The following is a 16,127-nucleotide window of genomic DNA, read 5'->3' as shown; positions in this document are numbered from 1 at the left end:
CAAAAATTTTGTTGTAAGTCATTGCTCATATTGTCTTCACCATGACAAAGCGAAAGTTAAGGATATTTGATTATATGAAAGTGTGCCAAAAAACCCATTGAAAGTGTGCGAAAAAGTAAATCCCATTTAAAATACATTGTTACTTCACGCACACTTAAACCCTTCACGCACTGCTATCTATAATGACAGCTTTCGCAAACTAAAAACTGATAATATGACATAGAGTAGATAAAACAAGTTTATGTAACGGTATAATATTTTCGCTCAGAATTTTTAGACATTCCCCTCGAGTGTAGACAACCAGTTCTACCTTTTACGGGTCATAGGTTTCATGGTTGCAGCAATTAACAAAAATATTGTATTTTATAAATTTATAACGTTTGTAGAAAAAATATTGTATGATATACGTGTTAAAAAGTACATTTTTAAGGCACTCATGTGAATTGCAGAATTGTATCAAATTTCTTATTATAACAGTTTATATTAAAAATATTTTAGACGGGTGTTTCATGGGGAAACGGAAATACTTAAATGGTGAATAGAGGTCAATGAGGCATGAGGTGGTTCTAGATATACTACATTTATTGCCTCACCGATTTTTATAACCGATTTAGAGGGTATTTTATCGATTTTGCCCATTTCTTTCTGGATCTATAATTTTAGAACCACCCTGTATACTTTTTTGATATTTGGTACACATATGTCTCATTTTTCATCCAAACCATCCAACTACTAATCACAGGAAAATACAGGTCCGGATTAAAAAAAATTATAAATTCATTGTGACCTTGAAACAACACCCTGTTTATTGAAATTTTCAAAATCCTTTTGAATATTTGAAAATAGCACAAAAAACTAAGTTTAATGGTTTGCTTTAATTTTTCGACCAGACAATTTCAGGACATCATTATTGAAATTATATTGAAATTTTTAAGAACTTTGAGATTAAAAAGCAGGTATTATTTGTATATAAAGGAAAGTCGAGTTATGTTTAGTGTGACTAACTCCAATTCAGTCGAATCCGGGACAAGGCTGAAAAAATACCTGAAATCCGGGACTTTTCAATGAAAATCGGGCCATTGTTTTTTTCAGAAGACGATAATTATAATACTTCTCCTTCTCGTTGTCCTTATGCCCAATAAGGACTTTGCTAGATGCAGAATGTCAGACTTTGCTATCACCTATCTATCTGTTACACATTTCTTCCACGCCTTCCGGTCTCCTGCCATTTCCTTCATCTGTTGCACTGTTTCCCTCTCTTGGTCCCGAGTTCCTGGATTTGTTCCATCCACCCCTTTCTAGGTCTGTCCCTTCATTTATTCCCCTGTCTTTTCGAAACTGTCACCTTCTTTAGTAGTCTGTTCTCGTTCATTCTAGTTATATGTCCAAATCAATTCGGTTTTCTTTTTTCAATTTTTTTCTCTATTGCTTCCTGTCTTAGCACGTTTTTGATATTTTCGTTCCTTTCCCTGTCCAGCTTCATCTTTCCAGCTATTTTGCTCAGTTTCTTTATTTCTACTGCATTTATGGCACTTTCATGTCTTTTTTTTTGTTGGTAACTCATGTCTCGCTTGCATGTAGAAGTGTTGGTACTGTGATTGACATGTATTTTAGTTTTCTGGTTGATTTACCTTTTTCCCAGTATCGTATTATTAATAGCATAATATATTATTGTAGCTTTATTTGTCCCAGTTGCAATTTCTAACTCTAGCTTTCCGTACAGAGACGAAAAAAAGTCGACCGTTATAGGTTTCGTAGAACTATAATACCACGATATAAAATGCACGCGTTTTGGATGTGGTGTTAGTATTACACTCTAGAAATTGTCGACTTTTTTCGTCCCACCAATTAAATTTACTGTGAATTATTTGAAGAATAACGTATTCAAAATTTCAAAATAGAATTTTACCAAAACGTTGAAAATTCGGATGGCCCGGAAGACTTGTCCGGGACGCCGGGAGACTTTTTATTTCGGGCCATGTCCCGGATTTTTCGGACTAGTTGGTCACATTAGTTATGTTAGTTACACCATTTATAACTCGAGAACGACTGAACAGATTTTTATGAAATTTTACAGGTATATTCGAGCGGACTGGAAATAGGATAATATGGAGTTTCATACCCGTACGTCATAAGGGAGCTTGCTCCCCCTCATATATTTATTTTAATTTTTGGAAAAACCATTTTTTACTAATTTTATGAGATGTAGAACCAACAGACACATAAAATCCTAAATTTTCAATTTTCTATCTCAGGCCGTTATTTTTTAATGGTCATTTAAATATTTTACATCTATGTATATTATTAAAAATTCTCCGGTCGCAGTGTTTGTTACCATACTCCTCCGAAACGACTTGACAGATTTTTATGAAATTTGGCATGTATATTCGACCGGACTGGGAGTTTGTTGTTATTTATATTTCATACCCGTACGTCATAAGGGGGTTGCCCATGACTCCGTAACTCTCACAATAATGACGTGAAAAATACGAAATTAAGTAGGTAGACTCGTTGTTGAATTCCGAGTAGAACCGTACTAATTTTTTTCTCTAGCGCAATCGGTGTCCGAAATACAATATCTCAAGCCGTAGAAATATTCTGAGGACAGAAGAAGAACGAGCGACAAATTTCATGGAAAATAATTGGAACAGTTTAACTTTGGGACTCAAATTGGGCAAAATATAAATTTTTTAATTTTGCGAAATTTTCAAAAAATTTCTCTAAACGGAACTTTTCTGACGAACCGTAAGCAGGAGAAAAATTCTGAGCACACGAAAAGAACAAGCAGCAAATTATAAATTTTTATTTAATTTTAATTAATTTTGTGTAATTTTATTTAATTTTATTTAATTTAAGTATTTTATTCATTTTCGTTTATTTTATTTTATTTCATTTTTTAATTCCATTTATTTTTTTTGTTTTATTTCATTTTATTAAATTTTATTTATTTTTGTCTAATTTCATTAATTTTATTTAATGTTATTCAGTTTTATTTTTTTATTTACTTTTATTCAGTTTCATTTAATTTAATTTTATTTAATCAATACCTATAGAGCTGGAACCACCCGGAACCCAATTATAAATACAGGACTGTTTTGAATGTAGATAAAATAAAGCTGTTATATTCATTATAAGATAAACAAATTTAAGATTGTAACTGTTGCACTACAAACTTTATTTTGTTACTTCTAACTAAACTTGATTACTTCAAACACCATATGTGTAATTAATTAAAAATAATAATAAAACCTCATTCACATCGAGCATTTTTTGTTTATTAATTACGAATTCCTTTTGTTTATTTTAAGTTTATTGTATACAAAAGTTTGTTTTTATCTATTGAGACAGTACGAAGTCTGCCGGGTCAGCTAGTTTAATAATAAATGATTAAAGGTAATGAATAAATACTCATTTTAAAAATAATCAATACTTATTTACTACTTTAGAATGACTCATTTACTAATCACAATAAAAATCCAGGTCCGGATTAACAAAAAAACATAAAGTAATTGTGACCTCTAAACAACACCCTGTATATTGAAATTTTTAAAATCCGTATGCACATTTGAAAAGAACACAACAAAACTGAGTCTATAGGTTCACTTTAGTTTTTTGCGCAGAAAATTTAACGACTTTAATTTTGAAATTAAATAGGTATATTGAAATTTTTTAGAACTCAGATTAAAAAGCAGGTGTTATTAGGTAACTTTTAATAATAAATTATTAAAGAGTATGACTAAATACTCAGTTTAAAAATAATCAATACTTATTTACTACTTTAGAATGACTCATTTACTAATCACAAGAAAAATCCAGGTCCGGATTAACAAAAAATATAAAGTAATTATTACCTTGAAACAACACCATGTATATTGAAATTTTCAAAATCCGTGTGCATATTTGAAAGAATCACAAAAAATTAACTTTAATGGTTCGCTTCCGTTTATTGTGCAGATTTAATGACTTTAATTTTAAAATTATCTTGAAATTTTTAAGAACTCTGAGAACTTAACAAAAATTTCGATATAATTTCAAAAGTAATGTTATTAAATTGCCTGCGCAAAAAAAAATTAAGCTAGCCATTAAACTTAGTTTTTTTGCTCTTTTCAAATATTTAAACGGAATTTAAAAATTTCAATATACAGGATGTTGCTTCAAGGTCCCTATTACTTTATATTTTTTTCGTTAATCTGGACCTGGATTTTTCTGGAGATTAGTATGTAGGTTGTTCCAATGTAGTAAATAAGTATTGATTATTTTTATAATGAGTATTTATTCATTAACTTTACTAATTTATTATTAAAAGTGCTTTAGCTTTTTAATTTCAGAGTTCGCACAAATTTCAATATAGTTAATATCAAAATTAAATTAATTAAATTTACTGCGCAAAAAATTAAAGCGAACCTATAAACTCAGTTTTTTGTGCTCTTTTCAAATGAGCAAACAGATTTTAAAATTTTAGTATACAGGGTGTTGTTTCAAGGTCACAATTATTTTATGTTTTTTTGTTAATCCGGACCTGAATTTTTCTTGTGATTACTAAATGGGTCGTTCCAATTTAGTAATTAAGTACTGATTACTTTTAAAATAAGCATTTGTTCATTAGCTTTGATAATTTATTATTAAAAGTTAATAATACCGGCTTTTGATTCTCAGCGTTTTTAAAAATTCAATATAATTTTAAAAATAAAGTCATGAAATTGTCTGGCCGAAAAATTGAAGCGAACCATTAAACTTAGTTTTTTTTGTGGACTTTTCAAATATGTAAACGGATTTTGAAAATTTCAATACACAGGGTGTTTTTCAAGGTCACGATGAATTTATAGTTTTTTTAGTCCGGAGTCCGGACCTAGATTTTTCTTATGGTTAATAGTTGGGTGGTTCGGGTTCTAAGTGAGACATATGTGTACCAAATATGCAAAAATATATAAGGTGATGGAGCCAGGAAGAAATAAGCAAAATCGATAAAACACCCTGTAACTCGTTTGTATATAAAAATCGGTGAGGCAAATCGGTACATGTAGTAGATCTAGAACCCTCTCAGTGACCTCTATTCACCAGTCAAGTATTTCCGTTTTCCAATGAAACACGCTGTATATTTTGGTACAAAATGTGTTATTATGTTTTAAAGGAGGAAATGTATCAAGAGGCAATCTCAATAGTGGGAGATCCTAAAAATCCCACTTATACCGAATTAGGAGAATTGAAATACATTGAAAGATGCATAAAAGAAAGTTTAAGGTTATATCCCAGCGCTCCCATGATTTCTAGAATAGCTGGAGAAGACGTAAAGACCAAAACTGGATATACAATTCCAAAATCTGCGATTGTTTCCATTTGTATATACGATGTTCACCACAGTCCGGATTATTACGAAAATCCAGAGAAGTTTGATCCTGACCGATTTTTGCCGGAGAATAGTTCTTCACGACATCCTTACGCTTACATTCCATTCAGTGCTGGAAGTCGAAACTGTATAGGTGAGTATATGCCAAGCTGTACATCTATTAGTTGTCATGATGTTTGTTCCAACACATAGTCCCTTCTTTAACGGTAAAATATTGCAAAACCTCTAAATTTTAAAGAACCGCTTGGATTGACATGAAATTTGGCATACACATAGCTAATAAGTCAAAGAAAAAAAGTGATATTGTGCCGATATGTGCTTTTGCCCTGGGGGTGGTTTTCACCTCCTCTTGGGGGTGAAAAAATATTCGTCCAAAGAGAGTCAGGAAATGGATAAACTGGCTAATTTTAAGTAACTGTTGTTCTATAGAGTTTTTTCACTAAGTCAATACTTTTCGAGTTATTTGGCAGTGAATATGTTAATTTTTTCAACAAAATAACCACGTTTTTAGACGGTTTTTCGCAAATAACTCAAATAGTAAGTATTTTGTCGAAAAAACATTAGTAGCAAAAATATAGCCTGTAAAAAATTTAAAAAAATGGTGTATATATCACGTCTCTACACCTAGTAGAAGCAGAGTTATAGCTATTGAAAAATAGGTTCATATTCGTCAAATTCCAAATGGAAAACTTTAACGTGAAATAACCAAAAATGAAGCACATTTCGGGGAAAACTCATAACAACTTATTTAAAGTGTTTAAAAAATGCTTCATTTTTGTTTTATAAAAAAAATTCTAGCATCAAAATTAAACAAGTTACGCTCAAAATAAAGTTAGTCCCTTTTGGTTTTGGTAAAAAAATCGAGAAAATCACCCCCTAATTAGTATCTTAAATGAACTTAATCGTTACGACTTCACAAGTTTCTTGACTCGTGTATATATTGTTTATATGATCTGTAAGTTTCATCGGTTCAAAGTCCTTATTATTGAAATGGCTGTAGTTAAAAGGGGTTGAACGAGTCACTGATCACGAATGTATGCAAATTTAGAAACACCAAATCTCAATCAATTTTTGTCTAACAGAAAAACAAAAAAATACATGATATTCAGAAAAGCAAATCTGACTTTTTTTGTTTTTCGAGATTTTTGGTATATCTAACAATTTTCAAGTTATTTTGAAAAAAAGCATATTTTTCAAAATTTAAATTTTTAAAAATTTTACTTTGAAACCAAATTTTTTCAAAAATCAGCATTTTAAATCGATGAAACTTACAGATCATATAAACACAACATAAGTAAAATAATTTGTGGAGCGGTAACGATTAATTTCATTTAAGTTGCTTAATGTTGTTCTGAAGCTATTTTCTTGTGGCATTTTTACAATTTTAACTATTTAGAATGGGAAATAAGCCACAATATTATTAAAAAATGATTTTTATTAACGTTTCGACGCCCAAATCGGGTGCCGTTGTCAAAATACAAAATACTATTAATATAAACAAAAATGTTGTTGCTTAGTAAAAAAATTCTTCTAATAATTTATTTAATTTGACTCATTTATATCGGCAATTCAGATACATATGATACATTTTAAAGTAGAAGACTTTAAAATGATATTGCCAATATTTATGAGTTGCGTTCCTGGGACGACTTTACTGAAAGATAGTTCATTCGATTACATGAAATCAACCCCAACTCAAGAATATCCGTCACAAAAAAAATATCATAGCATGTGATCTGTCTTTAAAAAGACAACCACATGCAACGGTGACATTAAAATTCTCGCGTTAGTGATCTCATAGTAAATCACGAGGGAAAACCAGGAAAAACCTCGTGATACTATCCCGACATCGTAAGTATTTGGTCTTACATTTAATTTACTCTCAAAATTAATACCAAATTCTGACTTTACTATAATTTTGTTTAAATTATAAATAATATCAATAATACATGGGTATATAAGTAATACTAAAATATAAAATATGTACTAACTCGACTATTGACTTACTAATTGTGGTATTTTCTTTCTATCGACTTCCTCTTTCAGTATGGGTATCCACATCCTACTGCATTCCACTGAGGAATTTGCGACACAATTGGTTTCGTTTAGCATAATTAGAGCCGCTTCTTTGATTTTTCTCTTTTTACTATCTGTTTCTTTCAGGACTATACTTGAATCTCTCCACTGAACTCTATGTTCATTATCCCATGCGTGTTGACATATTTGAGATCTATCAAATTCTCTATTTTTAATATAAGATTGATGTTCACTTATTCTAACGTTTAATGGTCTTGATGTTTCACCTATATAAAACTGTTCGCATTCACAAGGTATTTTAAAAATACAATTCTTTGTCCTTTCTTGTTCATTGTTAGGTTTAGTTTTAGATAGAATAGATCTCAATGTGTTGGTTGTTTTGAATGTTGTTGAAATGTTGAATTTATTTCCTATTGTTTTAAGTTTCTCGGATAGTCCTTTTATGTATGGTATTGATATTTTCCTCGTATTATTTCTTGTGAATGTTGTAGGATCCCGTTCTATGTTGTTCTGTTCCATTCGATCCAATCTTGACAATTCCTTATTTATAAACGATAAAGGATAATCATTTTTTAATAAAACAGATGTTAAGAATTGTTTTTCTTCTAAAAAAGAATTTTCGTTAGAACAAGTAATTTTGGCTCTATCATATAAGGATTTTATGATTCCCTTTTTAACGTTGATGTTGTGATTTGATTTGTAATTGAGATATCTGTTGGTATGTGTTGGTTTTCTATACACTTGAGTCTCATATCCAGTATCCTTCTTTAAGACTAAAACATCGAGGAAAGGTAGGGTGTTATTATATTCCTTTTCCATTGTAAATTTTATTGTCTCTTCTTGATCGTTTATAATATTCAGGAATGTATCCAACAATTCTGATCTATGAGGCCATATTGAAAACACATCATCTACATATCTCCACCATACAGTGGGTTTTAAATTTTGTTTAGAAATGATATTAGTTTCGAAATCCTCCATAAATATATTAGCCAATAATGGAGATAAAGAGGAGCCCATTGCTAGACCAAAATTTTGTTTATAAAATTCATTATTTAGTTGAAAATAGGTATTATTAGTACATAATGTCAATAACTCCATTATAGCTGATACATTTAGTTTTGTCCTAGTTGTCAATGTATCATCATTCTCTAATTTCGTTTTGATTATGTTTAAAGTTTTATCTAATGGCACATTTGTAAATAAACTGTTTATGTCAAAACTTACTAAAAACTCTTCAGTGGAGAGATTCAAGTATAGTCCTGAAAGAAACAGATAGTAAAAAGAGAAAAATCAAAGAAGCGGCTCTAATTATGCTAAACGAAACCAATTGTGTCGCAAATTCCTCGGTGGAATGCAGTAGGATGTGGATACCCATACTGAAAGAGGAAGTCGATAGAAAGAAAATACCACAATTAGTAAGTCAATAGTCGAGTTAGTACATATTTTATATTTTAGTATTACTTATATACCCATGTATTATTGGTATTATTTATAATTTAAACAAAATTATAGTAAAGTCAGAATTTGGTATTAATTTTGAGAGTAAATTAAATGTAAGACCAAATACTTACGATGTCGGGATAGTATCACGAGGTTTTTCCTGGTTTTCCCTCGTGATTTACTATGAGATCACTAACGCGAGAATTTTAATGTCACCGTTGCATGTGGTTGTCTTTTTAAAGACAGATCACATGCTATGATATTTTTTTTGTGACGGATATTCTTGAGTTGGGGTTGATTTCATGTAATCGAATGAACTATCTTTCAGTAAAGTCGTCCCAGGAACGCAACTCATAAATATTGGCAATATCATTTTAAAGTCTTCTACTTTAAAATGTATCATATGTATCTGAATTGCCGATATAAATGAGTCAAATTAAATAAATTATTAGAAGAATTTTTTTACTAAGCAACAACATTTTTGTTTATATTAATAGTATTTTGTATTTTGACAACGGCACCCGATTTGGGCGTCGAAACGTTAATAAAAATCATTTTTTAATAATATTGTGGCTTATTTCCCATTCTAAATAGTTAAAATTTAAGTTGCTAATTAGGGGGTGGTCTTCCCGATTTTTTTTTGCAAAAACAAAATGGACCAACTTTATTTTGAGCTTAACTTGCTTAAATTTAATGCTAGAAACTTTTTGTAAAAACAGAAATAAAGCTTCTTTTAAGTACTTTAAAAAAGTTGTTATGGGGTTTCCCCAAAAAGTGCTTAATTTTTTGGATATTTCACGTCGAAATATTCTATTTGAAATTTGGTGAATATGAATCTATTTTTCATTGGCTATAACTCTGGTTCTACAAGATCCAGAGACCTAACGTGTACACCATTTTTTTACTTTTTTATAGCCTCTATTTTTGCTAAGAACGTTTTTTTCGACAAAATACTTACTTTTTGAGTTATTTGCGAAAAACTGTCTAAAAATGTGATTATTTTGTTGAAAAATGAACATATTCACTCGCAAATAACTCGAAAAGTGTTGACTTAGCGAAAAAGCTCTATAGAACAAAAGTTACTTAAAATTAGTCAGTTTACCCATTTCCGGACTTATTTTGGACATATATTTTTTCACCCCCAAAAGGGGGTGAAAGTCACCCCCAGTTTTTTCTATGACATGTAAGCTATACGTATGCCAAATTTCATGTCAATCCAAGCGGTTCTTTAAAATTTAGAGCAAAAACCGTGAAAGAATGGACTAACAACAAGAAACCGTCCATGTAACGATCACAGTCCTGCGCAGGACCATGGAACGTATTATTTCGTTACCATGGAACCCATGGAACGTTAATTATATATGCTGTGAGCTTTACATACCCTTTAATGACGTTAATTATATACCCTCTTACGTAGAGGGTATATGTATTTAAAAATTCGCGAGCGCCAATAGTGAGAAGTCTGTAGACCTTTACTGGAAATTTGACATAAATGTCAAAGTGATTAATTTAAAAATAAAATTAAAAACATTAATTATAAAAAATATTAGTTGGTCAAAGCTGTGGTATATATTTTTACCTTAAATATATTTAGGTTTTAAATACTGAAAGTTTTTTAATGTTCCGTAATATGTAATTATAAATTAATCTATTAATCTTAGCGCCATCTACACGACAATTGTGAAAGTATCCGAAGTAAGAAATTAATATTTCATCAATAGAACGTCAAAATGATTAGCAAAATCTTAAAAAAATCGATTACAATTTAATTACAGTGGAACCTCGATAACTCGGATTAATCGGGACCGCGGCCGATCCGGGTTACCGAAAATCCGGGTTAGCCGGAGAATATGGTAAAAATTAATAAAATACTGTATACTTACAGATAAACTCCATTATAATTGAAATAACATGAAATACACATGCACAGTACCCATCTAAATTACGTATAGATGTATAGAGTATTATTCATTTCTTGGTAAAAAACTCATGCGTAGACAAAAAAACACGCAAACACAAACCTATCTGAAGCACAGTTACAGAACGGAAGCGAAAAATGCCACTGTGCTACACACAATACGGTCACAATCGGAACAATGTTATGTTATTTAAGAACAATGGAGACTAAGCCCATTGTTTAAAAAAGAATTTTTTAAATAGTCTTTTAGTCTTTTTTGAACAATGCTAAAGTTTGAAATAAATAAAGGAATACAGGTGCCTATTGTTTCTGATAATCCGAGACAATGAACTCGCTCTACCGCCGTGTGCCATGAGTCATTTTTACTACCGTATAGTTTAAATTAAACAAATACACATTATCTCTCAAATATTATATTACATACATTTTTATTGTTGAAATGTTTGTCTGATGAAAATCGGTCCGGGTTAGCCGGACTTCCGGGTTATCGGGAGCCGACTTATCGGGGTTCCACTGTACTTTTTTGCGTTGTAAATATTAAGCGATACCAATTAAATAATAAATTTAAAAATTACCGGTGAAAGTTGCATTAGTAATCCGCTAGGAGCGACACGAGCGAAGCTCAGAGCACAGAATAACTAACCACACAGAAGCGAATCTGACTGTTGTTTCCATTGATTTTGTTGGGACCGAAATATTTGACCTTGTGCACTATTTGCAGAATAGAACTTGATGTTCTAAGGAATAGGCCATTCCAACTGATGGGATATTTTTGACAAGTAGTTATTAATTAAATATAAAATATAAAATTTAACTATAAAATATAAATAAACTATAAAATAAAACATATACGCTGTGAGCTCGTACGTAGAGGGGATATTTACAAATTCGCGAGAGCCAGTAGTGACAAGTCTGTAAACCTTTACCGGAAATTTGACATAAAAATGTCAAAGTGATTAATTTAAAATTAAAATTAAAAACATTAATTATAAAAAATATTAGTTGGTCAAAGCTGTCGTATATATTTTTACCTTAAATATACTTACGTTTTAAATACTGAATTTAAGTTTTTTTAATGTTCCGTAATATGTAATTATAAATTAATCTGTTAATCTTGGCGCCATCTACACGATAATTGTGAAAGTATCCGAAGTAAGAAATTAATATTTCATCAATAAAACGTCAAAATGATTAGCAAAATTAAAAAAAAAATCGATTAGAATTTAATTACTTTTTTGCGTTGTAAATATTAAGCGATAACAATTAAATAATAAATTTAAAAATTACCGGTGAAAGTTGAATTAGTAGCCGCTAGGAGCGACACCAGCGAAGCTCAGAGCGTATATAAATATAAAATTTACATTTAAACAACTGTCACTGTCAGTCGCCAAAGTGCGGTTGCACCAGTTACGTGACACATGAGCATGAAAATTATGTTACCGTTTTGGGCCTGAGTTTCGCTTCTGTGTGGTTAGTTATTCTGTGCTCAGAGCGTATAGTAACATGCTCGTTACAAGACGGTTCTTCGTTGTGTTGGAACAAACCTTATGTAATCATCATGACATCTACATTCATGTCGGAGTGATCACTCTTCCAATTCAATTGTCGAGAGGAATCAATCCGCATTAACATTTTGGTTATACAATTGGTTGTGTGGATTGGCATCTTCTACAATATTTCTCCTTCGTTCCTGTTTTTGCTTATAGTTATCCATTCTCTAACTTCCATCTTTTAAGGTCCGCAATTATCTGGTTCTCTCGTTTTCGGTCTTCCTCGTGGTCTGCCTGATACTGGTCTCCAGTTGGTGATTTTCTGGATAACTGCTTCTGGATTTTTCTTTTCTGTATGTCGCATTCAAGTAAGTCTCTGTGTCTTGATAAATCTGACGATGTATTCTCCTTTCAAAAGTCCTCTTAGGTACTTCGTACTTAATCAGTTTTCTAAATTCTAAATTTCCCAAATTTAGTGGGCCTGCTATTCTCCGAATGATTTTTCTCTCTAGGATCCTCAATCTTTCCTCATATTTCTGTATTAAGTACATTACTGGTCTAATTGCTGCTCTGTAAATTTTCAGTTTAGTATTTTGAGCAAGCTTCTTATCTTTAAGAAAGTTGTTGTATTTCCAGTAGGTTTTGTTTCATGCGGTATTCTTTCATTAATTACTATGCTTCTATAATTAGTTAAATTAACAGAGACTACAAGATATTTAAAGTGTTCTACCTCTTCAAATTCATATTCGACAATATTTAACCTTGTCATATTAATGGTATTTTTTCTTGAGCATATTGGGTATTTTCTTTTATTTCGATTTATTGCCAAACTCCTCTAGGGTACTTCCTTGCACAACTTTGTAAATTCTTTCTTTAATCCTTTAAACTGTTTAGGTTAGGATTCTGCTAATCAATGATTTTGTGATATTATACGTTTATGTTATAATATTTTACCTTTTATTTGGTAGCTCTTATTGTTATGTTAACTAGTGACGTTGATAGAGAGTCGGCCTGTGGTACTCTAGTTGCTAAAGATGCCATCATTGCCGTACATATGCAAAGCTGTACATCTCTTACCTAATTGTTTATGTAATACACGTCTAAGTGTGTGTGTGTGTGTTCACACGTCTAAGTGTATAGTAAAACATTTGTGCTTCTTTCCAGACTTTGAAAATTATTACGTAGCTTTTATCTATCTTCTTCTTGTTAACGTGCCCTATCAAGTCCCCTTGACGTTGGCGATTAACATGGCGAAACTGTCTCTGTCTCGAGCTATTCTAAATAGGTGTTCTGCTTTCTTTATTCCTGTCCACTCCCGGATATTCTTCAACCAAGAGGCCTGCTTTCTACCAATTCCTCTGCGTCCTTCGATTTTACCCATCATAATAAGTTGAAGAATATTATACCGGTCTCCCCTTACTACGTGTCCAAAATAGGCCATCTTTCTATATTTGATGTTATCAAGCAGCTCACGGGTAGCATTTGCTCTCTTAAGGACTGCCACATTTGTCAGCATAGCCGTCCATGGTATTTTTAGAATACGTCTGTGCAGCCACATTTCAAAGGCCTCCAAACGGTTAATGGTGGATATTTTTAATGTCCATGCTTCGACATCATACAAGAGGACTGACCAAATGTAGCATTTAATCATGCGCTTTCGAAGTTGAAGTTGCAAGGTATCATTACAGAAGAATGACCTCATTTTTAAAAATGTCGTGCGGGCTATCTCGATTCTACATTTTTTTCTACATTTTACATTTTTATCTATCACAATATTAAATCCATTTTTAAAGCGCTCTGCAAAAATACCATCGATAATTGGTGAGCTATTCCTATTGAGCAATCGGTATTGCTGTATTGCTATATTGCTGTTGTTCCCTCTCTGAGAACCTGTAATCCCTAGACATCATGCCCCAGGCGGCGGATAGGGGAATTCCCAATCCGGCTTACCGGTGGATATGAGGGAAATACAAAAAGTGTACAAATATTGGCATTTGCAGATGATGTTGATATCATAGCTAGAAGCAAAATAGAAATGATAGAAGCATTTAATGCGATAGAAAGAGCGGCACAAAACAGTGGCCTAAATATTAATGAAATAAAAACCAAATACATGAAGGCCAGCAAATCGACAGGCCAAAGAAACCTAAACAATCTGACAATAGGAGACTATAACATCGAAAGCGTAAAAAAATTTACATATCTAGGTTCACTAGTTACCGCAGATAACAATGCCAGTGAAGAAGGTAAGAGAAGAATACATATTGCTAATAAAATATATAATGGACTAATTAAACATCTAAGATCTAACAACATCACGAGAAAAACCAAATGCAAAATATACAAAACCCTGAAAAAACCGGTCCTTATATATGGATCAGAGACATGGACACTGCCGAAAAGCGATGAGAACTTATTAGGTACGTTTGAACGAAAAATCCTCAGACACATATATAAGGGGGTGAAAGAAAATGACGTATGGCGCAGAATATATAATTTTGGACTATACGCAGCATACAACGAACCCGACGTCATAACATCCATAAAATCGGACGTCTGCGCTGGATGGGCCATGTTGAACGGATGTTGGAGACCGAAACACCAAAACATATAATAAGGCAAGCACCAGTAGGGAGAAGGACAAAGGTCAAAGATCAAAACTTAGATACATGGAACAAGTGAAACAAGATCTGAAAACACTTGAGATTACCCACTGGAAGAACAAAGCAAGGAACAGAACAGAATGGCGGAAAATCTTAGAACAAGCCTTGACCCAAAAAGGGTTTTCGAACCACTGATGATAATGATGATGAGGGAAATACAATACCTCCTTTGGACCAACAGGTACTTGTCAACCCGCTTGACTAGTGTAACATGTCGAGGCTGAAACACCCCTTATAAAATTTCGAATATACAAAAAGAGTTACCCCAGGCGAGCAGAGATACTGCCTCAGAATCTCACACTGAAACTTCAGATAGTCCTATGGATTATGGATGTCATAAGAAACAACAGAAACAGACATATAAAGCATCCACGACATCATAACGCAACTGAGTGGTTCATAGCTACATTTAACATAATATGCACACTAAATTCGGAAGAAAAGCTGCTATAATTGAGAAAAGAGAAATTAAGAGAATAATTTGGACAGTAATATAGGTCTGGATCCCGCGTATGAAAAAAAAGTTGATTAATAGCAAGCTGAAAATTTGTTAATAGCTTAAGGGTGTCTAGTCGGACAAACTTTGATATATGGGAACACTGGAACAGGGGAAGTTTTAATTGTGGAACAGGTTAAAAATTTGGAACGGTCAGACCACGAAAACGGCACATGTATTTTGTCCGACAGAACAGACTTAAACTCTCCGAACAGAGATTAAACTCTCATGCAAAAATCAGACTGCTATTTTTCACCAAATGGGCGTTTTAATGAGTGGAACATGTAGAATATGTCAAATGACAGGAATTATGACAGGTGATAAATATCAGTCTGATTTTTGCATGAGAGTTTAATCTCTGTTCGGAGAGTTTAAGTCTGTTCTGTCGGACAAAATAAATGTGCCGTTTTCGTGGTCTGACCGTTCCAAATTTTTAACCTGTTCCACAATTAAAACTGCCCCTGTGACAGTGTTCCCATATATCAAAGTTTATCCGACTAGATACCCTTAAGCTATTAACACATTTTCAGCTTGCTATTAATCAACTTTTTTTTCATACGCGGGATCCAAACCTAATAGGGCTGGCAGAAGTTCGATGAAAAGGAGAGCAATGCATAGGCGTAACCAGGATGATCCTAACGGGGGGGGGTTACAACTAATGGAAGGTCTCTGATGGCTATGGTGTTAAGCGTATAGAGCTCAAAGTACATCCCAATGGGGGGGGGGGTTATAA

General features: G+C 32.3%; 1 protein-coding gene across 2 annotated transcripts in view; it reads left to right on the top strand.

The window, feature by feature from the left end:
* LOC126881695 (cytochrome P450 4C1-like) overlaps nucleotides 1–16,127 on the top strand; it is a 121,210-nt gene that overhangs the window by 102,952 nt on the left and 2,131 nt on the right. For both annotated transcript variants that reach the window (XM_050646103.1, XM_050646104.1), the window contains one exon: nucleotides 5,132–5,480. In XM_050646103.1, coding sequence (XP_050502060.1) covers nucleotides 5,132–5,480 — 349 coding nt within the window. The remainder of the gene's footprint in view (nucleotides 1–5,131; nucleotides 5,481–16,127) is intronic.

This window comes from Diabrotica virgifera, chromosome 3, assembly GCF_917563875.1.
Source record: "Diabrotica virgifera virgifera chromosome 3, PGI_DIABVI_V3a".
In the NCBI taxonomy this organism is placed as follows: Eukaryota; Metazoa; Arthropoda; class Insecta; order Coleoptera; family Chrysomelidae; genus Diabrotica; species Diabrotica virgifera.
The sequence above is the reverse complement of the archived record's forward strand: the minus strand, read 5'-3'. Positions and strand labels throughout refer to the sequence as shown.